Genomic DNA, 26245 nt, shown 5'->3' on the forward strand with positions numbered 1-26245 from the left:
GGCAGAAAATTTGTGATCAAAACGGATCATCAAGGCTTGAGGGAATTGACCACTCAAGTGATACTAACACCAGAGCAGTAGAAGTACATGAGCAAGTTACTAGAATATGAGTTTGAAATTGAGTATCGGCCTGGAAAACATAATCAGGTGGCAAACGCATTATCGAGACAAAATGAATTGGAGGATATTGCTCCCCAATTCCAGGCATTCACCATAACTCAATCTGCTATCATTCCTAGACTGCTGCAGGCCCACAAAAATACAGAAGAGATGCCAGGAATGATGGAGAAATGGTAGGAAGGAAGGTTGATCTTTGAATATGGGTTTAGGGATAGATTATTTTTGTATGGAGGGAAGATATATTACCTGACTATAAAGATCTTAAATCCATGCTCCTTCATTAGTTTCATTCAGCTATGACAGCAGGACATGGTGGTGTGTTGAAAACTTATACGGGTCTTGGTGAGCTCTTTTTTGGCCTGGCATGCTACAAGATGTAGTTCTATTTGTTGACAGGTACCATGAATGCCAAATGATGAAGTACATGCCCTCTAAACCCCAAGGATTCCTTCAACCACTTCCCACACCAATCCGGACATGGGACGATTTATCCATGGACTTTGTGGTACGACTGCCAAAATCTTTTGGTTTTACTGTGATCATGGTAGTAGTGGATTGATTCAACAATGTAGCACATTTTGAGGCTCTCAAATCGGGATTCACAGCCAAGGCAATAGCTCAAACATTCATTAATTCGGTTGTCAAACTCCATGGGTTTCCTGCTACAATTGGGTCAGATAGAGATCCCTTATTCCTAAGCAAGTTTTGGAAACAACTTTTCTTATACAGTGAGACGAAACTGCACTATAGCACAGCATATCACCACCAAAGCGACGATCAGACTGAGTTGGTCAACCAATCTCTTGAGCAATATTTGAGGGTGTTCACTCATGCTTATCCTACCCGCTGGTATGACTATTTATGTTGGGCTGAATATTGTTATAACAACTTCTATCATTCCTCCATCCAGATGACGCCTCATAAAGCTTTATATGGGATAGCGGTGAGAACTATTCTGGGATATGTAGCCAAGTCTTCTACTGTGCAGGATGTTGATGCACTCTTGCGGGTGAGAGACATCCTTAATTTAGAGCTACTCCATCATCTGCAGCAGGCCAAAGAGAGGATGAAGAAATAGGCTAACAATCATCGACGTGAGAAATTCTTTGAGGTGGAAAATTGGGTGCTTTTGATGCTTCAGCCTTATCGCCAAGGATTGATCGAAATTAGGCAGAGTCAGAAGCTCAGTAAGAGATTTTATGGGCCTTATAAAGTAGTGGCTAAAGTGGGTGTTGTTGCCTATCAGTTAAAGTTGCCCCCAGAAAGTGTCATTCACCCTGTTTTCCATGTGTCCATGCTTAAGGAATTCAAGGGAGACCCACTTACTCAGATCTTAGAATTCAGTTTAAGAAGAAAAAATACACATTAAACATAAAAAGCTATGTAAGTGACTTATCCCATTTGGAGCAAGAGAATGTTCTGCCATTACATCACTGAGTTTCACAAGCTCCTCAATGTTCACAGCACATTCATAGCTATATTTTTATATTAACGAAAACACATCAATTGGATCATACAACTAAACTGAAACACTTTAGATAATAAAAATCGAAGATAGAGAAGATTACGGTAATGAATCATTAGCAGGATCCAAATTGATAATAACAACCTTCTTGCAATCACAAAGAAAATATACAAGGTTACTACAAGACCCACATTAGTAGAAAACGTAAAATTAATCCAACTAGCGAAGTAATGTATTCATTCCTGTTATTTTAATTTTAAAAAATTAAAATCAATTAACCAAAACAAAATTTTAAAAAATTTTAATTTTAGTTTTTAGATTCAAAATTCAATTTAAAACAATAGTTGTTTTAGAAAATTGGTTTTTTAATTTAAAAATCAATTTTTTGGTTAAAAATTGGTTTTTGTCAAAAAAACCTGTTTTATTTTTTAAAAAACCAATTTTTTATTCAAAAACCAATTATTTTTTTAAAACCAGTTTTTATTTTTATAACTCGTTGAAAACTAATTTTTAAATTTTATAATCGGTTACTAACCAATTTTATCGTATAATAATTTGGTTAATTAACCAAAATTAAATTTTGAATTAACCAAAAAACAGATTTAATTTTTAGATTAACTAAATCATATACGGTCCTACTAAATTTTTTATAAGTTAATCCCCTGTATATAAAAGAGAAAAGGGTGTCATAGCTATTTCTCTTTTAGCAGAAACTTGGAGAATAAGTGAATAATAACTTCACTGGTTTAGTTCCAAGTGAACTCCTTGATAGATCAAAGAAATTAAAGGTTCACTATCATTGAGGCATGCGTGCTTAGTTAATAACAAATAGTCCAAAATCCAAAGTCTAAAGTCTCTAATGAGTAGTAATCAAATATATTCTTAATTCTTGATCTAATTTTAATCATTTTATTTTAAACTGAAAATGCTATTGTGTGGCAAAATCTTTAGTTATGTGGTTCTGCATCATCATGCAACCAACGCATCAAAATAATCGAGAAGAAGAAAAACAATGTAGCTATTTCTATAGTAGCAATGTAGCATCAATTGTTGGGGTTTTGGGACTTCTAATAATTTTCGTAGCAGCTATAATCTTCATAGTTACCACAGTCCACAGAGCCACCACGGGTAGCCATATGAAGCAGGGATGAGCAGAGGAAGACAACAACGGATAACGAGCTCGGGGAAAAAACTGCGATTGGTGAGACCGTGAGAGTGAACAGGGGAAGACTCGAAGCACGACGACAATACGGCAAATGACGGCAGTTTCTCACTCACTGCGGCAGTGGCCCCTAAGCGCAATGGACGGCGGCGGCGCTGAGTCTCTCCTTACGGCGATGGCAGAGGCTGTAACCTAGGGTTGAGAGCTGAGAGAGGAGAGAGTCTGAGGAATAGCAAAATCAGAAATGACTCGGGAAGGAGGAGGATTTTTTTTATCCCTAGGCACAAAATCTTAAACAGCGACGTTTCATCAGGATCGGTGGGTCCAGATTCAGTCTGACCGGCTGGTTCTTGGACGGTTAAACAGTTCAAAAAGCAGTTTTCAATTGAGCGGTTTTTGGCCGTAGATCAAACTGTATTAGTGATCGGTTTGCAGTTGGACTAGTTCAACCGGCCAATTTTCAGATTTTTGTCATTGTCATCATCACCTATCATCACTGCTTGTTATTGTTTAATTTCTTCTTCTCTTTTTTCCTTCTCATCCTCTTTTATTATCTTCATCATCGTCCTCCTCATCTTCATCTTCTTCTCCCAACTAGTGAAATATGCATAGCACATAAATTTTAATTTATTGTCAAAATTTTTTTGAAAGACTACATATCCAAAATATTAACTCACCCAACTAACAAAATATTTGTGTGCTATGTGCAAAAATTTATGTATTATGTGCAAAGAATTTGTATATTGTATCAATGAAATATGCACAACACATAAATTTCAGTGGGCGGGCACAATGGTGCATAACACATAAATTTTTATGTGCAGCACATAAATTTAAGTGCTATATGTAAAAATTTATGTGCTATATGCAAAAAATTATATATAATGCTAGTGAATTACACACAACACATAAATTTTGGTATACAGCACAAATCTTAGTGCATAGCATAAAAATTTTTGGAGAAATATATGTCCAGGACATTGACTAACCTAACTAACAAAATACATTCATAGCAAAAATTTGTGCTATATCATTAAATTTGTGTTATATGCAAAATCTTTTGTGCTATGTTTAAAAAATTTGTGTGCTATATTAATGAATTTCTTTGCTCTCTAACAAAAATTTGTGTGCTGCAGAGAGCACAAAAAAATTGAGTAGTAGTGAGGTATACATGCTTTTTTTTTTCTCGTCGTACTTTACATCAACTTGGTTGAATTTGATTACAAAATGGTTTATTTTAGTATTAAAAATTAGGATAAAATATATTTTTTGTCTCTAATGTTTAAGTTTTTTTAAAAAAATATTCCTAACATTTAATTTCATTTAATTTTGTCCTAACATTGACCTTAACGTTTACGATTTGTGTCAAAACTATCTCTAAAAGTTTCAATTTTATTCCTAATATCTTACATGAAGTTATCGTTTAGAAATATTTTTGACAAAAATCGAAAACATTATAGACAAAATTAAATACAACTAAACCTTAAAGATACTTTTAAAAAATATCGCAAATGTTAGGAACAAAGAATATACTTAATCCTAAAATTTATTGAAAAGAAGTGAAAGAAGATTTAGAAATTTTTTTATCCCATAAAAAAAATTAGTGCACATACTATATTTTTTATTTTTATACTTAAATTTATGTACTAAGATGAATAGCAAATTTTTTTTTTTTTTTGCACAAGAATATCTACCAAGCGGAAAATTCAATGATTAATCCCTCGAGCATGCCAAAGGCACACAAAGCAGGGGCGAAACTACATACATAGAAAGGGGGGCAATGGCCCCCTAATTTTAATTTTTTACATGTAAATTATACGTAGATTTCAGTTTAACCCCTCTTAAAATTTTATTTTAGTCTTATTTTATTGTATAAATATTTTTGGCCCCCTTTAACATTTTATCTAGCTCCAGCCCTGACACAAAGTGGATAACCCTTTTAAGCAAATTCCAATCTCATCCTCTAGGAAAAATCAAATCCAGAAAAGATAACTAAGCACACACTCTTATCCAACTGTGCCGACTTGTACTGGTGGATGAATGGCAATTTAAATGTTTGCCAAAACGCAGATATGTTTATTTTGGGGAAAAAACAACACAACCAAGAGACACGATGGCAGGAGTCGATATAGCTTATGTTTATGTTATGCATTGATGATGTGAGGAAGAGCTAATCAGCACAAGACCGTCCACAATAGAAAAGTGATTTGAATAAAAACATCAAATTCACACGATTCATTTGCTTGCAAACGTTTTCCCTTTGTGAAGATAAAAATAAAAATACAAACAAAAGTACAAAACATCAAATCCTAAGAGAAAACCATACCCCAAAACAGTTCAAAATAGTAAAGGGTATCCAATGATGTTTCATCAAGCTTGAAACAATCCTCAATGCACAAGAGCAAGAGGATCCGACAGAAGTAGATGTTGAGAATTGATTTAGCACAAATTTTGAGCTCATAGAGCGTGGAATAAACGTCTACAAGCCTTCGATATGTGCAGCAAATAGAATAACTCAAAAATAAGAGGGAAGAGGTAATACAAATACCTTATCCCTATCCAGTTGTTGGTTGTTAAATACAAATAAGAGGGAAGAGACACTGTTCACCGCGATGAGGGTGTATTTCAAACGGCTGTAATGTATACACTCTCATAGCCAGGTGAGGTACTTGAATAGGAACAATAATAGGAATAATAATATTTCCCAATTTTCCATGCCAATCCAAAAATAGGAACAATAATAATAATTTCCACAAATAAAGTTAGTGCATCAAGCCAGCAAGTTATGGATAAAGACAGTAGTAGTATGACTTAAAACACGGCACAAAGTTGAACGTTTCACGGGAAAAATTCATGTTTCTCATGATTATGGACATTCAGAAAAAAATATGCAACTAATGTGTAATTTAATCTCTGGTTATCAGTGCTTTCTAATAATAACGAAAGGTTTTCGCCTTGAAAATACACTAATAGCTTCAACACGATCAGCAACATCTTTCGCTATGGTTATACAGTTTGGCTCGAATCCTCCTGTTAATGCAAGCAACTAAACTCCCTATTGCATAACATTGATCAATTGATAACTTTCCTTAACACAGCTTCAGCACGTTGCTCGAAATTTGGTAAGGCCCAATCATGTTGTGTTATGTCAAGATTGTCTTTCTCGGCACTCAAGCCCTGCAAACAAAATTTTTAGGGGGGAAAAAGACTTAGATTGCATATTCATTCGACTCCCAATTACAGCTTACTATATTCAATTTATTTTCCCATTTTCATCATTGAAGCACAACCATAACACTACAGATTACCCAAGTCCTTGAGCATAGACCACTTCTTTTTTTCTTCTCTTAACACATGGTTCAAATTACACAACGATGACAACACACACACACACACAATTCCACGAATTTGGATCCTCTAAATTTTAAATTTGTACTTTAGAGGGTAAAGTGTGATCTTCTACTCTTGAATGGTTTCTCTCTCATATTTATTTTTGGTCCCACCTATAAAATAAATGGTGAGAGATCACACTTTACTCTCTAAAGTGAAATTCAAACTTTAGAGAATCCAAATCCCAATTCCACCCCTTCCCCCAGGAAGAAAACACGAAATGTATATGCCAGAATTTATCATTTTTGGTTAGAAATATCCAAAAGAACGGGAGGAAGAATTCAATTAGAAATGCCATAAACATAAAAAGGTGAAAAAAAAAGAAATCATATTTGACAAGAGAGTAAAGATTGATATTCTCATTTATGAAAACCTATAAAGTCACTGATATGTGTGTACCTTTGAAGGGTCCATTCCAAATCCACCCATTTGCATCATACGTTGTGTATCATCCACAGCTGTAGCGAAAACAACACATCAGCATTCTAGTTAGTGATCATTCTTATCTAAGATTTGGAAAAATAATGAAAAAAATGCAGAATATATTATTAAAAAAAAAATCAAATTCATGAAATAGAGGATATAACTAAAAGCACATATATAAAAATACCCAGTTTTCAAACCATAACTAACCATTTTCCTCCCCCAAGATGAGACTAAACAATCCTCGTAATCCAAACAAATTGAGGAAGTACCTAAAATGTGATCACAGCAGTTAAACTTGAATGAAACAAGTAGATGAATACATCCAGTGGAGAAAAAAAAGAAGGGGGGGAGGGGGGATTCACAAGTTCCATTAAAATGAAAATTACCAGGAGCGGCTGCTAACATAGCTAACATCTACTGTGCTTAGGTCTATTCCATTCTGTAACATCGACCTAAATCTCTGTGTCAGAGGAAAGGGTATCTTGGCTGCAAGAGAGATAAACATTTAACAAAACAAAATTAGTGATTCTATGGCACTAACATAAGGAATGAAATGTATGTGCTATGTAAAATGGCAGTTGCATAGTTATTAACAATGACGAAAAAGTTCAAATTACGGCTTAAGAAAATTTATATAAACAGAAACACTGGAGAAACATACAGAGGCACACACAGAAAAAAGATTCCAATCATTGAAGAATTGCCAAGTGGGGATGAAATTAGGAAGGAAAGCAAAGTGTATAAAATTACCTGCTACAAAACCAGAAAAGAAAAAGTTCACCCAAGCAAAGGTAAGAGTCTGTGGAACAAGAGGAAACAACAAAGTTATTACATCTTATAAATAGCATTCGTAACATGTAAGGAGTGCAATCCAATATCCTATCCAAAATGGTATGTAAATTTAATTTTTACACCTGAGGAATGATCATAGAAAGGTTTTTCTTCATCATATCCATGGCCATGTTTGGATCGGAGAACATCTGAGCTTGCGGATTCTGCGCTTGGCCCTTTGGAACAAACAACAGCCCATTTTCCTTCAACAAATATAAAAGTAACAATTAGTTTAGTTGTTATTAACTTGTAAAGAATTTTAGACTGTTGTAGATATGTCGAATGAAAATTCAGATTTGTTCCTCAAATATCCAGCAGCGGAACAGAGGAACAAAGTTCGAGCAAAAGCAAATAAGATCGTGCCGTAAAATCGCACAATATAAGTGGTTATATTCTTGACTTAAAATTATATTACTATTTTGATCAAGTCAATCGATTCTGAAATTTTCCATTAAATCAAATGATTTTACAATTTGAATCATGTTACAATTTCATGTTTTACGTTTTCAATGTTATCCTTCGATTTTATGTAAAATCTAGATTTTAACTACTTGCCCCACAACAACAGACAGTAAATGCACCTAAGAGTAAATGGTCAAATTAGTAAAGATCACTCATTCTTCAAATTAGTCCCGAAAGATTCTGTTAATCAAATTCGTTCTTCAAAGATTTTAAGTTTATCATTTTAGTCCTTCCGTCACTTCCGTTGCTAATGGCATCAAAATTTGTTGATGTAACACGTTAAGTGACACCACAACACACACCTAGTAGTCCTAATTGGCAACTAACATGATAGGTTTATGAAATTAGATCAAATCAACCAAATTGAGGGATTGCAATGCCTTAAGTTCTCTCAATTAGGTTTTGATTTGATCTAATTTCTTAAACTTATCCTGTCAATTAAGATTCCTATGTGTGCGTTGTAGTATCACTTTAACGTTCCATATCAACAAATTTTGGCGCGATCAACAAAGAAAATGACAAATTTAATTAAAAATCTTTGAAGGACGAATTTAATTAAAAAAACCTTTTGAGGACTAATTTAGAGAACGAGTGATCTTTCAGGGACGAATTTGACCATTTACCCTGCAACTTAAATTTCCCCCAATCAAGATAATAGTACACATCTAAACCATATGGAATTTGAGTAAACAAACCTCGTTACAAAAGTAAATCTTGCGGGCACGGAAAGCCTTCGCTGGAATGAAATTCGCTCCAGCACGCAGGTTCCGAGCTCTAAGCATCATTTGCCTTGATAAATATCACCAGAAATCACCCTGATGTTACACTAAAGATAATTACAAAAAGAAAAAAGCTACATAATAGTGTTGAATGGGGAGAGGGAATTACCCTTCTTTGACAATTTTGACATCAGGGGTTTGGGAAGAGCGCATAAGCTTAGAGACAAAATACCGGAGCACACCAATTAGAACCATAACCACAGAGAGAGGGATCAGCACCCAGTCTCTGATTGCAGTATCTAGAACCAGATCTTCTGCCATTATTCTGCTAACTAATCACAACCAAATATTCAATCAATCACCAAAACAACTAAAGAAGCTTCCAATTTAATGCATGGGATTTGCAAATATGACATAAGATAGAAAAATGATTAATTTCCCTAATAATTGCCAGCATGTTTTCTAATTCACCACATCCATAACTAAAATTTTACTATATATAGACACACACACACTAACAAATTAAAATCTACAATTATCATCAAATTGTTGTGGATTTGAAAATTTAATCCAACACAGATCCCAGCAATATCAGTAGAACACAGAAGACAGAGGGGGCGGAGTAGAGGAGGGATGGAGGGGAGGCTGACGGTGCCGCCATCGAGGGAACTGGAGGTTGGATGGGAGGGCTTACCAGCTGAGGGCAGTCTCAGATCCAAGCAGAGATGTAGAGAGGACGGATGGAGGGGAGTCTGGCGGCGGCGGTGGCGACGGCGATGGTGCTGGAGGCTGGATAGGAGGGGAGTCTTTGGCAATGGAGATGGAAGATGGAGGGGAGTCTTCGGCGGCAGCGTCGCTGGAGCTTGCGTCTGGAGCAGAAACTGAAGTCGTCTTCAGAGAAGGCTCGGAGCAGATGCCTGGCCGGCGGGCTTCGTGGCTGAGGAAGCGAGGATGAGAGCCAGATGACAAGAGAGGGGGCGGTTTGGTGTGGTGCAAGCAAGGTTGCGAGAACCGAACCGGTCATTGAACCGGTCAAGTGACGGATTCAATGGTTCCATGGTCCAACCGTAGTCCAACCATGGTCGATCAGGTTTAGTTAGATATACAATAAAATTATGAAAAATTCAATATACAATTTCAAACAATCAAACATCCAAATTCAATGATTTCTAAACTAATAAAATTCAAAATTTTGTAATTTCACATAATAACTCATCCATATTTTATCATTAAACACAAAATAAAAAATTTCCAAAAGCATTAAAATCTCTCCGTGCTGGGAATAATGCATAAAAAACCAGCTGCATCGATCTCTTCTTTGATTCCCAGTGTAAAGCAAAATAATCCTTAAAGAACTTCACTATACTCCCAGCTTCCCCGAACTCCTCCTCAAACTTCTTCTTCCAGAGGTCATTATTAACAACACTAGAACGCTCCGAAATCATCATCTTAAGTTCTGTGGGGACATGAAACACGGTGGAGGGTCCAATCCAGCTTTGTCACAAAGATCAATCAATAATGGCAATGCAAGCCTACCCATAACCATCTTCCACAACTCAAAAATCTCACTTTGTTGATCAACAACAGCATCATCATCAAAATTATCCTTGGATTCAAAATTTTCCAGGATCAACTTCAAGGGCTTGGCAAATTTACGGTTATCCATAGTATTCAAGAAAACTTAGCATCCAAATTCGAAAAACAGAAAAAATAAGCAAAAAATCCAAACTCAGAATCATAAAACCCAACAACTCAGAATCACACAATCAGAATTATTAACAAATTGAATCAGAGAATCAACTCAAAACAAGCAAAAATAAATTGATCCCAACAACTCAGAATCACAAACCAGAATTATTAACAAATTAAATCACAAAATCAACTCAAAACAAGCAAAAATAAATTGAATCAGAAGTGCTTACCGGCAGCAAGGGAGGAAGGAAGTGACGGCGACGGAGAAGGGAAGTGAGCTCGGACAGAGAGAGTGAGAGAGAGCTCGAACAGGGAAGTGAGCTCGGACAAAGAGAGCGAGAGAGAGCTCGAACAGGAAACGTGCTCGGAGAGAGACAAAGAGCTCGAAGACCCAGCAATCCTTCACGACGGTGCGCCACGAGCTCGACGCGGACCTTCGTCCGACGGCGAGGAGAAGACGAACGATGGAAGAGGGCCGAGCAGACCGTTCCACAGGCGATGACGGCACCCGCAACGAGGAGAAGGGTTCGGCGACCTCCTTGACTGGTTGGGTGATGAGTTTGTGATGGCTGGTGGGTGGTGGCTGCTCTGAGAAGGGTATTTTGGTTTTCTGTGAGCGAGACACCAAGAGAGAAACGGGTGGGGTGGTCTTCTTTCTCTGATCTGTGCTGTTTAAAAAACAAACACAAAAAACAAAAAACAAAACTCAAAACGACCCATTTTGAGGCGTATGGATCCAAACCGGTGAGCCTTCAAAAACCGGGTCGCCGTTCAGTTTGGCCGGTTTTCACACCAATTTTTTGTCAAACGGTTCTTTGAGTTAATCGGACCGATTTTCGGTTGATCCGATCAAATCAGTCAATCCAATTTGATTTTTAGAATCATAGTTATAAGTGTACCTGTATTTATTCTTTGTTGTGGGAGGATTATTTTTTTGGGGTCAAAGGGAGTGTTCTATTTATTTATTTAATATTTTTATTTTTGGGGTAAAAGCAGAGTATTGTAGACTTTTTGGGTGGTATCCAAGTCAAAATAAATAACTAAATCTGAATTCAATAATCAGCCTTCAGCAACAAACATTACAAAACATTAACCAACAATCACACTAAACCTGCAATTAGCAATTACAAAACAGCAACTACAAAATAGCAACAAACATTGTACATTATAAAACATTCCAAATCAGTAATGACACTAAACTTGCACCCAGCACCCAGCAACCAGCAATTACAAAAAAAGAATCTTATTATAAAATTGATTTTCATCATTGGCCATAGCAAAAGCAACACTCTTCTCATCATCCTTCATTTCGTTATTATTCCAATAATGTGAAGATTAAAATCAAATTAGTTCAAATTTCTTTAATAAAATGAAAATATGAGAAACATAGTTGCAACCGAATAATCGAATCAAATATAATTATTATCACAAATATAGGGTATGATAAAGGATGAACTGATATTCAAATAGTCACCATCACGATTCGCGATTATGGGTCTCTTGTAATAAGCTTTTGATATCCATTCAAAATTTCCATCAAAGTACTACAACTTTGAATCTACGATAAATGCTTAAAAGCAATCACAACTTCACAAGCTAAATAACAAAAGACCAATACACAAATTAAAAAATGAAAAGCTGATTGAAACAGGGGAAAAAGAAATCCAAGGGTCACTTTCGCTCTCATCCAAGGTTGTGCCGGATTGGAAACAACAAAAAAACCTCAAGCAGCTTAGGGTTTTTTGGGTTTGACAACTCAAAATCAAAAACAAATTCACTAACCTTCCATTGACAGCAGGACGACGACGGCGACACGACGGCGCAGCAGCTGGAAGCCTTGAACAGCGAAGTCACCGACGAAGACAGGACGACGTGCCGAGCTAGAAAGTCTAGAAGAGAAGGTCTAACCGTATGGATTTGGGACAGGGGAAGGAGGAGGCCGCGAAGAGGCCGACAACCACGGACGGCGGCGGTAGTTCCATTGACGAAGTTGGAATTTAGGTTTTGCCGTGGGGGTGGGGTTTTTTTTTTTAAAAAAATGAAAATGACGTCGCTTCTTAAGAACCGGTCGATTTTCGGTCTGGTTCAACTGACCGGTTACCGGCCGATTTACCAGTTTTTCAGCGGTTTTGAGAATGACGATTTTAGGAGGAGGACTAGACCATTTTTTATGTCGATTCCCGGTTGAACCGGTCCGACCGACCGGTCCGGTTTGATTTTCAGAACATTGCTGTACTGCAATATGATTAAAGTTTGAGAGTTATTAAAACGAGGCAAGTGAATGCGAATCAAAATATCAAGCTCTACTCGATATTCGGTAATTCATAACATTAATGCACTAAGTAAGATTAAGGAGAAAAAGGCCCAACCCCAAACTATTAGGATTTATGATATATTATAATAAAAAATTACCTTTTTTAACTATTAGGGTATATAATTTAGCAAGGAGAATAACAAATTATTTAAAACATATTTTGTTAATGTTTATAAATGTTAATTAAACATTTTTAAAGCAATGTACATAATGATTAATGACTTTGTTTTTTATTTCATAGGTTTTTTTTAAATTGCCCATAATCTTAGAGTTTTGAATTTACAATACATGTTTTAAGATCTAAATTTAAGAGTTTATAAGGAATTATATGTTTTAATAAAATAAAATTATTTGAAAGAAAATAAAAAAAGAGTTAAAATTATTTTATTTTGTATTCTCTAAATAATGTTATAACATGCATGAAATTATAAATATTAAGTTAAATAAAATCATTTTAATTTATTGTCTTTTTAACATTATTATTTGTTCCTGTGTGGCAAGCCTGAGGAGTGGTATAGCTCATCCAGTCTAAGGTTGAACTTGCTTTCACTTGGGCTGGATGAGATATACGTCAGCTTCGAGTGGAATAACAGTGGTGGACACCTGTAAAGACACTCCAACGCTCAAATAAGAAAGAGTATAAGGTAAGTCTAATATTATTCAAAATGAATAGGGTACCTGCTCTCCTTAGAGTTTTTCCTTTTTATAAAGTTACGCTATATCACGGTTACTTCGTGGCCCTGATATTTGGATAACCACCTGTGAATGTTTTTTTAAATAATTCTGTTATATCCAAGAATTTGTGTTACTGAATAAATACGTTTTATTTATTTTGTTCAAATTTTGATTTATGGGTAAATTTTGGGCCGAGCTATAGCTAATAAATCAATAGGTAAATTTGGGTCGACCTATAACTAACAGATTAATAGGTAAATTTGGGTCGAACTATAACTAATAGATAAATTTGGACTGGGCTATAATTAATGGATCACGACCACAAATTTGACTTGTGAAATTTTTAATGAAGCAGGTTGAGCTTTAGAAATTCTATCTTATAAAATCGGCTTGTAGTGGTGTGATGTGGCCCTCAAACTCATTGACTTTATTGAAAGGAAAAACTATCAAAAGTACCCATGAAGTTTATGAACGCTGACAAAAGTAGCCATAAACTAAGGAAATTAACATTATACCCATGGAAGATGGGTTCCGTATGACAAAAGTATCTAAATCCTAATTTTTTGTTTATTTTTTAATAAAATTCCCAAACTACCCCCACCTTCAACATCAACTCACTTTTCCATCCCTCCATAACCCAACCTACACCTTTGAAACCCACCATAAAATCCGAAACTACTAGAACAGACGAGGCTGAAATTAATAATGGTGGTAGTGATGAGGAGGACCTTGACCAATTGTTCTCTGAAGACGCCATGTCGATCGGTAGTTTTGGACCAACACAGAAGGGGATTCTTGTCACTATTGTAGTCGGTAATGAAGGTCTTGAGTCAAGTACGGTTGTGAATAACGCTCCATGGATGTTTACTATAGGAGAAAGCACCATGGATCGACGAATAGTAGCATCAGTAAAATTTGAAAACGGTACAGAGTATGATGAGGAGTCTCTTTACGAACCAAAACCATTCAAGAATGATTGCAACTTGGAATTCAATGTTACCTCTGGTTCATCTTAATGGAGCATCCTGTAACAAAGGTTTAATAGAGAGTATGAAAGTGGAACTGAAGATCGTGATGTGTGTTACCAAGAAGAACACAATGAAGTATAAACAAGCAGAAGCTGGGAAAAGTGTCGGTCCTCACTACCACCACCACCATTGATTTCGGTCTCGTCTGTTGTAGTAATTTCAGACTCCATTGCAAGAATTTTAAATGTACAGGTTGGGTTATGAAGGGTTGGAAAAGTGAGTTGAAGGTGAGGGTAGTTTAGAAATTTATTAAAAAATCAACAAAAAATTAGGATTTGGATACTTTTGTCATACAGAATCCATCTTTCATGAGTATAGCATTAATTTTCTTAGTTTACAGGTACTTGTGTTAGCATTTGTAAATTTTATGGGTACTTTTGGTAGTTTTTTCTTATTAAAATTATGCTTTGTGGAAGATAAGAGAAATAAAAAAGATAAAATAAAAAAGAAACAAATAAAAAGGAATAAAAGAATTAGAATTATTACCAAGACCATCATGCGAGGTTATGTTGCATGTAATAGATGTTAAAAATTAATGACTCATGTGTAATGAGCATCGAACGGTTTCTTTGGACATTATTGTGATTTTTGGTAACTAAATAAAAAATAGAGAAAGGGTAGTGGGTTGTCTGAACATTGTGATTTTTTTTGTTTAGATGATTTTAAATAGTTTTTGTTGATAGCATCTGAAATTAGAGTTTAGATAGTATATAGAAATATTAGCTGAGATAGGGGATGGTATAGATCGGCTAATATAACTTGTGATTCACATAAGAGCCAAATTATAATTCGGTTGGCAACTCTAGAATTTGAATAGTGGATTATGGTATCCTTTTGCACGAGTGTGAATATTTGACTTGATATCATTTGATTTGTAAGGCACTTTTTTGAGATCACTAGCAAGAAGAAGGTAATCTCGGAAGTCAAATTCGACCTCAAGCTGAATAAATATCCAGAGATTTGGCAACAAATAGAGAGAAAAGAGTTTGGCAACTATTAAGCAATCCGCATATCAATGTGGGTTAGCTAAAGATCCAAGAGTTTTTTGGTAATGCGTGGGTCATCTACAAGGATCTTGCTTGTGGGGTGAATGAGAAGAAGTTTAAGACTTTTGTGTGGGGGAGAGTCTTGGACTTTAATCCAAGGATGGTTAGGGCGGCTCTTCGACTGCAACCTTTGGGTCATGATGTGGACACTTACAGTGACAGGATGAGCCAAGACCAAAGGTATGATCAGGTGCTTGCAGACATTTGTCTTTTAGGAGCTTAGTCGAGGATGAGTGCAGATGGGAAGCCGAACCAATTGGGCGGCATGACCTCAAGCTAGTTGCTAGAGGGTGGTTGGAATTCATCCAATGATCTATTCTCCCAACTAGCAACTACTCTGAGTGTACGGTGGATAGAGCCATCATGATCCACTGTATCATGATTGTCTATAAGGTAGATATAGGTGCAATCATTCCACAACAGATATATAGCATTGCCTCCAACTCCTCCACACATGTGAAACTAGCCTTTCCTCATCTCATTTACTGGCTTTGTGAGGCCGCAAATGTTAGATTGGATAATAACTTTCCCATTCCCATTGAGCGACCTATCTCTAAGAACACTTTGGAGCATGTAAGAGAGTATGCAAGGGTTCCGAGGGAAGGTCAAGCCGAAGAAGAGGCACAAGAAGCTCCTCTACCACCTCTCATGCTTCAAGGGCACTACCTTCTGCCTCAAAAGTACTGCAGTAGCTGACATCCTCCCTTGAGTAGATGAGGGTGATCTAGGATAACCATGGCATCCTCCTCCATTAGATTGTGGCAGAGCAAGAAAGTCAGTGCTATGAGCTTCGCCAAGTGAGGCAATACATAGGGCATCTGAGAGAACCATATGGAGCGCAACCTAAAAAGGGAGATGACCACCGTAATGACTGGGGTGGTTGAGTTTTTTTCATCCTATTTTCCTTTTTGTTATGCTTATGTTATTTCCTATTTCTTGTTTCTAATATTTATTGTTAATGCATGATTCCTAGTTTTTTGTTTTCCTTAGTTTCTAGTTTAATTTTTTTGTATTATGTTTTTATTTTTCAATTGTGTCTCATGTACTGTCCTCAAGAAGTATTCAAAAAAAAGAGAGAAAAAGTGGTGTTTAATGATAGAAAGTTGAGTTTATTTTACAATTGCCTTGTTACATTGCATGTTTGAGGTATATATACTTGTGGTTGTGATTGCATTGAGAGAATAATGTCTGATGTTCCTTGAATAAGAGGAATGTTGGCTCTTGAGGAACAAGAATTTAGAGAAGTGTTATGAAACCTCCATAAGTAAGCAAGAAGTTGATTCTTGAACCAAAAGAATTGAAAAAAAAAACAAGAAAAAGAAAGAAAAAGAAAGAGTAAGAAAAATAAAAATAATGATGAAAAGATAAAAAAGAAAGCTAAGTTGCAAAGCTCTGAGTATCAATGGTTGAGGCCCAATTATGTGCTTGTGGCGTTTATTGTCCTAGGACAACTTGGGTGATTATAATTAGATCCGAGGGGTACTTTATCAGTCGACAACTTGGACTAACTGGTTCGGGATTGTCGATTGAAAATTCGTTACACAAGCTACCTTGAGACAAGACATTTAGCAGTCCAAAGAGGCTATGGGCATTGGTGTTTGGGATCAAAATCTTATTTATATGCTTGTGATGTAACCTTGTCAAGGAGAGGCTTGAGTAACTAGTCCGTGGTGTGCCTTATCACCCGGTAACTTGGATTAACTGGTCTGGGATTACCAATCGAACGCTCACTATTAAAATTTGCCTTGAGACGGAGCATTTAGAGTTGTCAATAGAAAAAAAATTCTCTCTAAGTTTAAAGAAAGGAATTCAAGGATCAATCAAGACTTAATGGGAGCGAGATTTCATAACGTCATCCGGGTTCTAGTTCTTTTATGGTGTTGACAGTCCCAAGTTCTAAGGAACAATGAAAAGTAAGGATGCATTCATGAGCACAATGGTGCTAAATCCCACTATTAGGACAAGCATGAGCTTTAATGGAACTTCAATTTTTAACTAAAACCATTTTTGTTTTCGGTGTTCAAGTTGCTTGAGGACAAGCAACACTTTAAGTTTGGTGTGATACGTGATCATTATTAGTATCTTTTCTATATGATTTATATGGCATTTTGTTGAATTATTAGATGATTTTTGTGGATCAAAACCCCATTGGATGCTACTTTGAGTTCTTGTGGCTGTTTGTTGATTTCAAGTAGTATTCGAATGAAGATTTGATGAAAAGCACATGAAGAAGAAAAGGTGTAACACCCTAATTACCCTAAGCCTTACCTCGCATAAAGCAAAGGTTAATCAAAGGTTACAATAGTTCTAAGCTCATACATATAATATATAGAAAGAATTGATATAGTCTAGAAGCCTGATGAAGGATATAGCTCAAAAATAGGATTTTAAAAAGCGCAAAACGTACTCACGAAGCTACAAACTTAACGCACAAGATATGGATATAATATAACAAAAGATAAGAGGATAATAGCATAAAAACCTAGCCACGGCTCGCGGAGTTTAAGCCGGCTAGTTATATATAGACCATACAGAAGTTTAGGAGTTAAAACATCTTATTCAAGTTTTCTCTCTCAAAGTAAGCCTCTGGGCAAAAGTAAATACAAAAGATGAGAGATATATATACAAAATAAACAAAAGACTCCAAAATATATCTAGGATCCCCCGCTCTGTCACCATCAAAATAACTCACCGAGGTGGGTTGCGACCTGCATCTGAAAAATAACAATAGAATATGGTATGAGAACCGGAGGTTCTCAATTTGGTAACAGTGCCCAGTGATGTAAGATATAAGACCTCGGGACACCAGAGGCAATCCTAGAACTTCATATCCATCACAAGATTCATCTTAAAGCATAACTAAAATAGTAAAGCATAAGTTAAACCGTAATATAATCAAAGGGTAATCTAACTCGAACCTCCTCAATCCCAGTAGAAAACACAGATAATATCAATGCAAGTAAAACACAAGTATAAACATGTATGGCAAGTAATTCAAGTAGGCAATTAGGCATGTTATACCATTAGGCAAGCACTTACAAGTCGGCAAAGCAAATAAACAGATAGAAGATGCACATGATCAATGCCTCTCCTATTGGCTGTGATATCACATTACCGGTTCAACTATCAACCCGACACATCTCCATGAAGTCGCCCTTCGGAATCATGATTGGGAACCCCCGAGATATGGTGCTCAGAACACCGTCCAAGATTTTGTACCTGCACATTCTAGTGATCCGAAGGGATGCGAGCAGGATACTCTTGCCACAGACCTCACATCTCAATGCAAGCAGGATGAACCACCGCCCTTACGCCGCCGCCGCTACCTCGACAGGCGGGATCCAACCGCCGTCCCTGCCGGGCGCATAGCGTCTCAACAATCTCAGTATAAAATAGTAATTCAGTGGTTTTCAGAAAACATTTTCAGTATATCATGGATCCATCATTTTATTCTGAGTCCTCGACTCATCTCAATCACTGTCAATTCAACATTTCCATTCCGAACTCATTAGTTCATCAATTTCTCAATTATATATCTTTCTCCCTTCTCATTCCACCAGACCCATCCTCAGTACACCAGAAACCTAAGCCTCCATTCTCTAACTTTTCAAAGTAATACCAAGTAAATTTTCTAGGACCTTTCCCATGCTTTGATACCCAAAAGAGTATTAAATAGGTATCACAGAAGTTTACAAGCTTGTTGGGAAGGTGAAATAGTTAAAAACAAAGTTTTAGTTGAAAAACATGGCATGTGCGTACGCACAGGGGTGTGCGTGTGCACGCCCAAGGAGATTTTCAAAAAGTGTGCGTACGCACAAGTGCCAAATTTTACAATTCTGTTCGCTCGCACAAGACGTGCTAACGCCCCTAACAGAATGCACCTTCTAACGTGTGCGTGCGCACAGCTTGCAGAACTTCATTGGTTATGTGTGTGCACAGAGCGTGCTAGCGCTCTCACCAGTATCCACATCCCCATGTGTGCGTACGCACAAGGCTGTTGGTGCACAAAATTGTGATACACAATGGCGCCAACAACTTGGTACGCACAATTGTAATTTCACTTATTTTTCACAACTTCGCACAACTAACCAGCAAGTGCACTGGGTCGTCCAAGTAATAAACCTTACCTGAGTCAGGGTCGATCCCACAGAGATTGTCGGCTTGAAGCAAGCTGTGGTCACCTTGTAAATCTCAGTCAGACGGATTCAAATAGTTATGAAGTTTTGATAATTAAAAGATAAATAAAACATAAAATAAGATAGAGATACTAATGTAATTCATTGGTGGAAATTTCAGATAAGTGTATGGAGATGCTTTATCCCTCTTAAATTTCTGCTTTCCTGCTGTGTTCATCCAATCCTTCATACTCCTTTCTATGGCAAGCTGTATGTAGGGGATCACCGTTGTCAATTGCTACCGTCTATCCTCTTAGTGAAAATGGTCCAGCTACAGGTTACGTAGCGCTAATCATCTGTCGATTCTCGATCGTGTAGGAATAGGATTTACTATCCTTTTGCGTCTGTCACCACACCCTACAGTCGCGAGTTTGAAGCTCGTCACAGTCATCCCATCCCAGATCCTACTCGAAATACCACAGACAAGGTTTAGACTTTTCGGATCTCAAGAATGCTGCCAATGGATTCTAGCTTATACCACGAAGACTCTGATCTCACGGAATGGAAGGCTCCGTTGTTAGGAGAGGTAACCATGTGTCGTGGACTAGGAATTCAAGAAATACACACTCTAGCTTTCGCAGGTAGAACAGAAGTGTTTGTCAGGCACGTGTTCATAGGTGAGAATGGTGATAAGTATCACGGATCATCACATTCATCAGATTGAAGTGCGAATGAATATCTTAAAATAAGAATAAGCATGAATTGAATAGAAAATAGTAGTAATTGTATTAATACTCGAGGAACAGCAGAGCTCTACACCCCTAATCTATGGAGTGTAGAAACTCCACCTTGAAAATACATAAGTGATGATGGTCCAGACATGGCTGTGAGGCCAGCCTCTAAAACGTGATCAAAGGATCAAAAGATAATCCAATGATCCAAAGATGTAAATACAATAGTAAAAAGTTCTATTTATACTAAAACTAGTTACTAAGGTTATAGAAATGAGTAAATGATGTAGAAATCCACTTCCGGGCCCACTTGGTGTGTGCTTGGGCTGAGCATTGAAGCTTTCACGTGTAGAGGTCTTCCTTGGAGTTAAACGCCAGTTTGTAACTTGTTTCTGGCGTTTGACTCTGCTTTGCAACTTGTTTCTGGCGTTTAACGCCAGAATAAGGCAGAAAGCTGGCGTTAAACGCCAGTTTGCATCATCTAAACTCGGGCAAAGTATGGACTATTATATATTGCTGGAAAGCCCTGGATGTCTAATTTCCAACGGAGTTGAGATCGTGCCATTTGGACTTCTGTAGATCCAAAAATTCTATTTCGAGTGCAGGGAGGTCAGAATCCAACAACATCAGCAGTCCTTCTTCAGCCTCTGAATCAGATTTTTGCTCAGGTCCTTCAATTTCAGCCAGAAAATACCTGAAATTACAAAAAAACACACAAACTCATAGTAAAGTCTAGAAATGTGAATTTTGCTTAAAAACTAATAAAAATATACTAAAAATTAATCAAATCATACTAAAAACTACCTAAAAACAATGTCAAAAAGCGTATAAATTATCCGCTCATCACAACACCAAACTTAAATTGTTGCTTGTCCCCAAGCAACTGAAAATAAAATAGGATAAAAAGAAGAGAATATACAATGAATCTCACAATATCAATGAAACTTAGTCCCAATTAGATGAGCGGGGCTAGTAGTTTCTTGCTTCTGAATAGTTTTGACATCTCACTTTATCCTTTGAAATTCAGAATGATTGGCATCTTTAGGAACACAGAATTTTAGATAGTGTTATTGATTCTCCTAGTTCGGTATGTTGATTCTTGAACACAGTTACTTTATGAGTCTTGGCCGTGGCCCTAAGCACTTTGTTTTCCAATATTACCACCGGATACATAAATGCCACAGACACATAACTGGGTGAATCTTTTCAGATTGTGACTTAGCTTTGCTAAATTCCCCAGTTAGAGGTGTCCAGAGTTCTTAAGCACACTCTTTTTGNCTTGATTTAGCCGCTTAGGCCTGGATTTTATTTCCTTGGGCCCTCCTATCCATTAATGCTCAAAGCCTTGGATCCTCTTTACCCTTGCCTTCTGGTTTTAAGGGCTATTGGCTTTTTTTGCTTGCTTTTTCTTTTTCTTTCTTTTAATTTTTTCCACTTTTTTTTCGCAAGCTTTCTTATTCACTGCTTTTTCTTGCTTCAAGAATCAATTTCATGATTTTTCATATTATCAATAACATTTCTCTTTGTTCATCGTTCTTTCAAGAGCTGACAATTTTAACATTCATAAACTTCACTATAAAAAATATGCACTGTTCAAGCATTCATTCAGAAAACAAAAAGTATTGCCACCACATCAAAATAATTAAACTAATTTCAAGATAAAATTTGAAATCCAAGTACTTCTTGTTCTTTTGTAATTAAGTACATTTTTCATTTAAGAGAGGTGAAGGATTCATGGAATTATTCATAGCTTTAAGACATAGACACTAGACACTAATGATCATGTAATGAAGACACAAACACAGACAAACATGGAGCTCAAAAACCGAAAACAGAAAATAAATAGACAAGGAGATTATGGAATGAGTCCACCTTAGTGTGGGTGGCATCTTCCTCTTGAAGAACCAATGGAATGCCTAAGCTCCTTTATGTCTCTTCCTTGCCTTTGTTGCTCCTCCCTCATAGCTATTTGATCTTCTCTAATCTCATGGAGAATGATTGAGTGCTCTTGGTGCTCCACCCTTAGTTGGTCCATGTTGTAACTCAAGCCTTCCAAGGAGGTGTTGAGTTGTTCCCAATAGTTGTGTGGAGGAAATTACATCCCTTGAGACATTTCAGGGATTTCTTGATGAGGATCCTCCTCATGCTCTTGTTGAGGTCCATGAATGAGCTCTCTTGTTTGCTCCATCCTTTTCTTAGTGATGGGCTTGTCCTCTTCAATGAGGATGTCTCCTTCTATGTCAATCCCAGCCAAATTGCATAGATGACAAATGAGATGAGGAAAAGCTAACCTTGCCAAGGTGGATGACTTGTCAGCCACCTTGTAGAGTTCTAGAGGTATGATCTCATGAACTTTCATTTCCTCCCCAATCATGATGCTATGGATCATGATGGCCTGATCCATAGTCACTTCAGATCGGTTGCTAGTAGGAATGATGGAGCGTTGGATGAACTCCAACCATCCTTTAGCCACAGGCTTAAGGTCCAATCTTCTTAATTGAACCAAATTACCTCTTGAGTCTCTTTTTCATTGATCTCCTTCCACATATATGTCCATGAGGACTTGGTCCAATCTTTGATCAAAGTTAACCCTTCTAGTGTAGGGGCGTGCGTTTTCTTGCATAATTGGCAAGTGGAACGCCAACCTTACATGACAGAAATCTAAGTATTTCCCCTGAACCATTGTAAGCCAATTCTTTGGATTTGGGTTCATACTTTGATCATGGTTCCTAGTGAATCATGCATTGGCATAGAACTCATGAACCATTAAGATTCCGACTTGTTGAATGGGGTTGGTAAGAACTTCCCAACCTCTTCTTCAGATCTCATGTCGGATCTCCGGATACTCATTTTTCTTGAGCATGAAAGGGACCTCAGGGATCACCTTCTTTTTTGCCACAACTTCATAGAAGTGGTCTTGATGGACCTTTGAGATGAATCTCTCCATCTCCCATGACTCGGAGGTAGAAGCTTTTGCCTTCCCTTTCCTCTTCCTAGAGGTTTCTCTAGCCTTAGGTGCCATAAATGGTTATGGAAAAACAAAAAGCAATGCTTTTACCACACCAATCTTAAAAGGTTTGCTCGTCCTTGAGCAAAAGAAGAAAGAAAGAAGGGGAAAAAGAAGAAAAATGGAGGAGAATGAGGGAGAAGTGAATTCGGCCAAGATGGTGGAAAGGTGTATGTGTTGTGTGAATATGAAAGAGTAGTGAGGGGTTTATATAGGGGTATTTGGGGAAGAGTGTTATGAGAGGGTAGGTGGGGATCCTGTGGGGCCCACAAATCCTGAGGGGTCAAGGATGTATCATCCATGCTCCTATTAAGCGTGTAAATGCCTTTATAGTGCAATCCTGGCGTTTAACACCAGTTTGCTGCTTGTTTCTGGCGTTAAACGCCAGCTTTTAATCCTTTCCTGGCGTTAAACGCCAAACTGCAACCTGTTTCTGGCGTTTAACGCCAGATTGTAGCCTGTTTCTAGCGTTTAACACCAGTCTGGTGCTTGTTTCTGGTGTTTAACGCCCAGAATGGTGCTAGACTGGGTGTTAAACACCCATTCTGCTACCCTTACTGGCGTTTAAACGCTAGTAAGTCTCTCCTCCAGGGTGTGCTATTTTTAATACTATTTTTTATTTTTCTTAAATTTTTGCAATTATTTTTGTGACTCCACATGATCATCAACCTAAAAAAAAGAAAATAACATGAAATAACATAGATAAATAAAAATTGGATTGCCTCTCAATAAGCGCTTCTTTAATGTCAATAGCTTGACAGTGGGCTCTCATGGAGCCTCACAAATATTCAGAGCATTGTTGGAACCTCCCAACACCAAACTTAGAGTTTGAATGTGGGGGTTCAACACCAAACTTAGAGTTTGGTTGTGGCCTCCCAACATCAAACTTAGAGTTTGACTGTGGGGGCTTTGGTTGACTCTGCATTGAGAGAAGCTTTTCTTGCTTCCTCTCCATGGTTACAGAGGGAGATCCTTGAGTTTTAAACACAAGGTAGTCCTCATTCAATTGAAGGATCAACTCTCCTCTGTCCACATCAATCACAGCTTTTGCTGTGGCTAGGAAAGGTCTTCCAAGGATGATGGATTCATCCTCAGCCTTCCCAGTGTCTAGGATTATGAAATCAACAGGGATGTAAAGGCCTTTGACCTTTACTAGCACGTCCTCTACCTGTCCATAATCCTTTTTCATGGATTTGTCTGCCATCTCTAATGAGAATTTAGTAGCCTGTACCTCAAAGATTCCCAGTTTCTCCATTACAGAGAGTGGCATTAAGTTTATGCCTGACCTCAGGTCACACAAAGCCTTCTCAAAGGTCATGGTGCCTATGGTACAGGGAATTAAGAATTTACCAGGATCATGTTTCTTTTGAGGTAATGTCTGCCTAGCCAAGTCATTCAGTTCATTGGTGAGCAAGGGGGTTCATCCACCCAAGTCTCATTACCAAATAAGTTGGCATTCAGCTTCATAATTGCTCCAAGGTACTTAGCAACTTGCTCTTCAGTAATATCTTCATCCTCTTCAGAAGAGGAATACTCATCAGAGCTCATGAATGGCAGAAGTAGGTTCAATGGAATCTCTATGGTCTCTAGATGAGCCTCAGATTCCTTGGGTTCCTCAAATGGGAACTCCTTTTTGTCCAGAGGATGTCCCATGTGGTCTTCCTCATTGGGATTCACGTCCTTCTCCTCCTCTCTAGGTTCAGCCACACCAAGATGGCCTTGCACTCTCTTTTTGGATTCTCTTCTGTATTGCTTGGGAGAGTACTAGGAGGAATTTCAGTGACTCTTTTACTCAGCTGGCCCACTTGTGCCTCCAAATTTCTAATGGAAGACCTTGTTTCATTCATGAAACTTAGAGTGGCCTTAGATAGATCAGAGACTATGTTTGCTAAGCTAGAGGGGTTCTGCTCAAAATTCTCTGTCTGTTGCTGAGAGGATGATGGAAAAGGCTTGCTATTGCTAAACCTATTTCTTCCACCATTATTAAAGCCTTGTTGAGGCTTTTGTTGATCCTTCCATGAGAAATTTGGATGATTTATCCATGAGGGATTGATGAGCGGATATTTTATACGCTTTTTGGGGGTAATTTCATATAGATTTTAGCATGTTTTAATTAGTTTTTAATAGAATTTTATTAGTTTTTAAGCAAAAATCATATTTCTGGACTTTACTATGAGTTTGTGTATTTTTCTGTGATTTTAGGTATTTTCTGGCTGAAATTGAGGGAGCTGAGCAAAAATCTGATTTAGGCTGAAAAAAGACTGCTGATGCTGTTGGATTCTGACCTCTCTGCACTCGGAATGGATTTTTTGGAGCTAAATGAGTCCAATTGGCGCGCTCTCAATTGGGTTGGAAAGTAGACATCCAGGTCTTTCCAGCAATATATAATAGTCCATACTTTGTGCGAAGAGAGACGACGTAAACTGGCGCTCAACGCCAGTTTCATGTTGCAGTCTGGCGTCCAGCGCCAGAAACAGGTTACAAGTTGGAGTTCAACGCCAAAAATACGTTACAACCTGGCGTTCAACTCCAGAAACAGCCCAGGCACGTGAGAAGCTTAAGTCTCAGCCCCAGCACACACCAAGTGGGCCCCAGAAGTGGATTTCTGCACCAATTATCTTAGTTTACTCATTTTCCGTAAACCTAGGTTACTAATTTAGTATTTAAACAACTTTTAGAGACTTATTTTGCATCTGATGACATTTTTTAGATCTAAATTTTATACTCTTTGACGGCATGAGTCTCTAAACTCCATTGTTGGGGGTGAGGAGCTCTGCAGCGTCTCGATGAATTAATGCAATTATTTCTGTTTCTCATTCAAATATGCTTGTTCCTATCTAAGATGTTCATTCGCGCTTCACTATGAAGGAGGTGATGATCCGTGACATTCATCACCTTCTTCACCCCATGAATGTGTGCCTGACAACCACCTCCGTTCTACATCAGATTGAATGAGTATCTCTTAGATTCCTTAATCAGAATCTTCGTGGTATAAGCTGGAATTGATGGCGGCATTCATGAGAATCCGGAAAGTCTAAACCTTGTCTGTGGTATTCCGAGTA

At 37.5% G+C, this 26245-nt stretch overlaps 1 protein-coding gene across 3 annotated transcripts; it reads right to left on the reverse strand.

Annotated features, from left to right (window-relative positions):
• Positions 1-5546: 5546 nt before the first annotated feature.
• On the reverse strand, positions 5547-10942 carry LOC107494132 (uncharacterized). Of its 3 annotated transcripts, XM_052263275.1 has the most exons (10): positions 10498-10942; positions 9270-9512; positions 8745-8907; positions 8552-8645; positions 7478-7597; positions 7314-7362; positions 6950-7049; positions 6771-6832; positions 6537-6595; positions 5547-5924 (listed from the first exon to the last, which is right to left on the reverse strand). In XM_052263275.1, the coding sequence occupies exons 3-10, from the start codon at positions 8894-8896 to the stop codon at positions 5820-5822; spliced, it is 741 nt and encodes a 246-aa protein (XP_052119235.1). In that variant the 5' UTR covers positions 8897-8907; positions 9270-9512; positions 10498-10942; the 3' UTR covers positions 5547-5819. The 3 variants fall into 3 exon arrangements, with proteins under 3 accessions (XP_052119235.1, XP_020980497.1, XP_015970647.1); XM_021124838.2 differs by lacking the exon at positions 9270-9512 and having other exon boundaries at positions 8745-8903; XM_016115161.3 differs by lacking the exon at positions 9270-9512.
• Positions 10943-26245: the final 15303 nt, after the last annotated feature.

Source organism: Arachis duranensis, chromosome 6 (assembly GCF_000817695.3).
Source record: "Arachis duranensis cultivar V14167 chromosome 6, aradu.V14167.gnm2.J7QH, whole genome shotgun sequence".
In the NCBI taxonomy this organism is placed as follows: domain Eukaryota; kingdom Viridiplantae; phylum Streptophyta; class Magnoliopsida; order Fabales; family Fabaceae; genus Arachis; species Arachis duranensis.

Bases quoted from the DNA above. Each gene is read 5' to 3' on its own strand.
- LOC107494132 (XM_021124838.2), bottom strand. From the start codon at position 8,896: ATGGCAGAAGATCTGGTTCTAGATACTGCAATCAGAGACTGGGTGCTG. The intron at 7,363-7,477 runs GTGTAAAAATTA...CTTGTTCCACAG, and splicing joins TTTCTATGATCATTCCTCAG to ACTCTTACCTTTGCTTGGGT. The intron at 6,833-6,949 runs GTAATTTTCATT...ATCACATTTTAG, and splicing joins TATGTTAGCAGCCGCTCCTG to GTACTTCCTCAATTTGTTTG.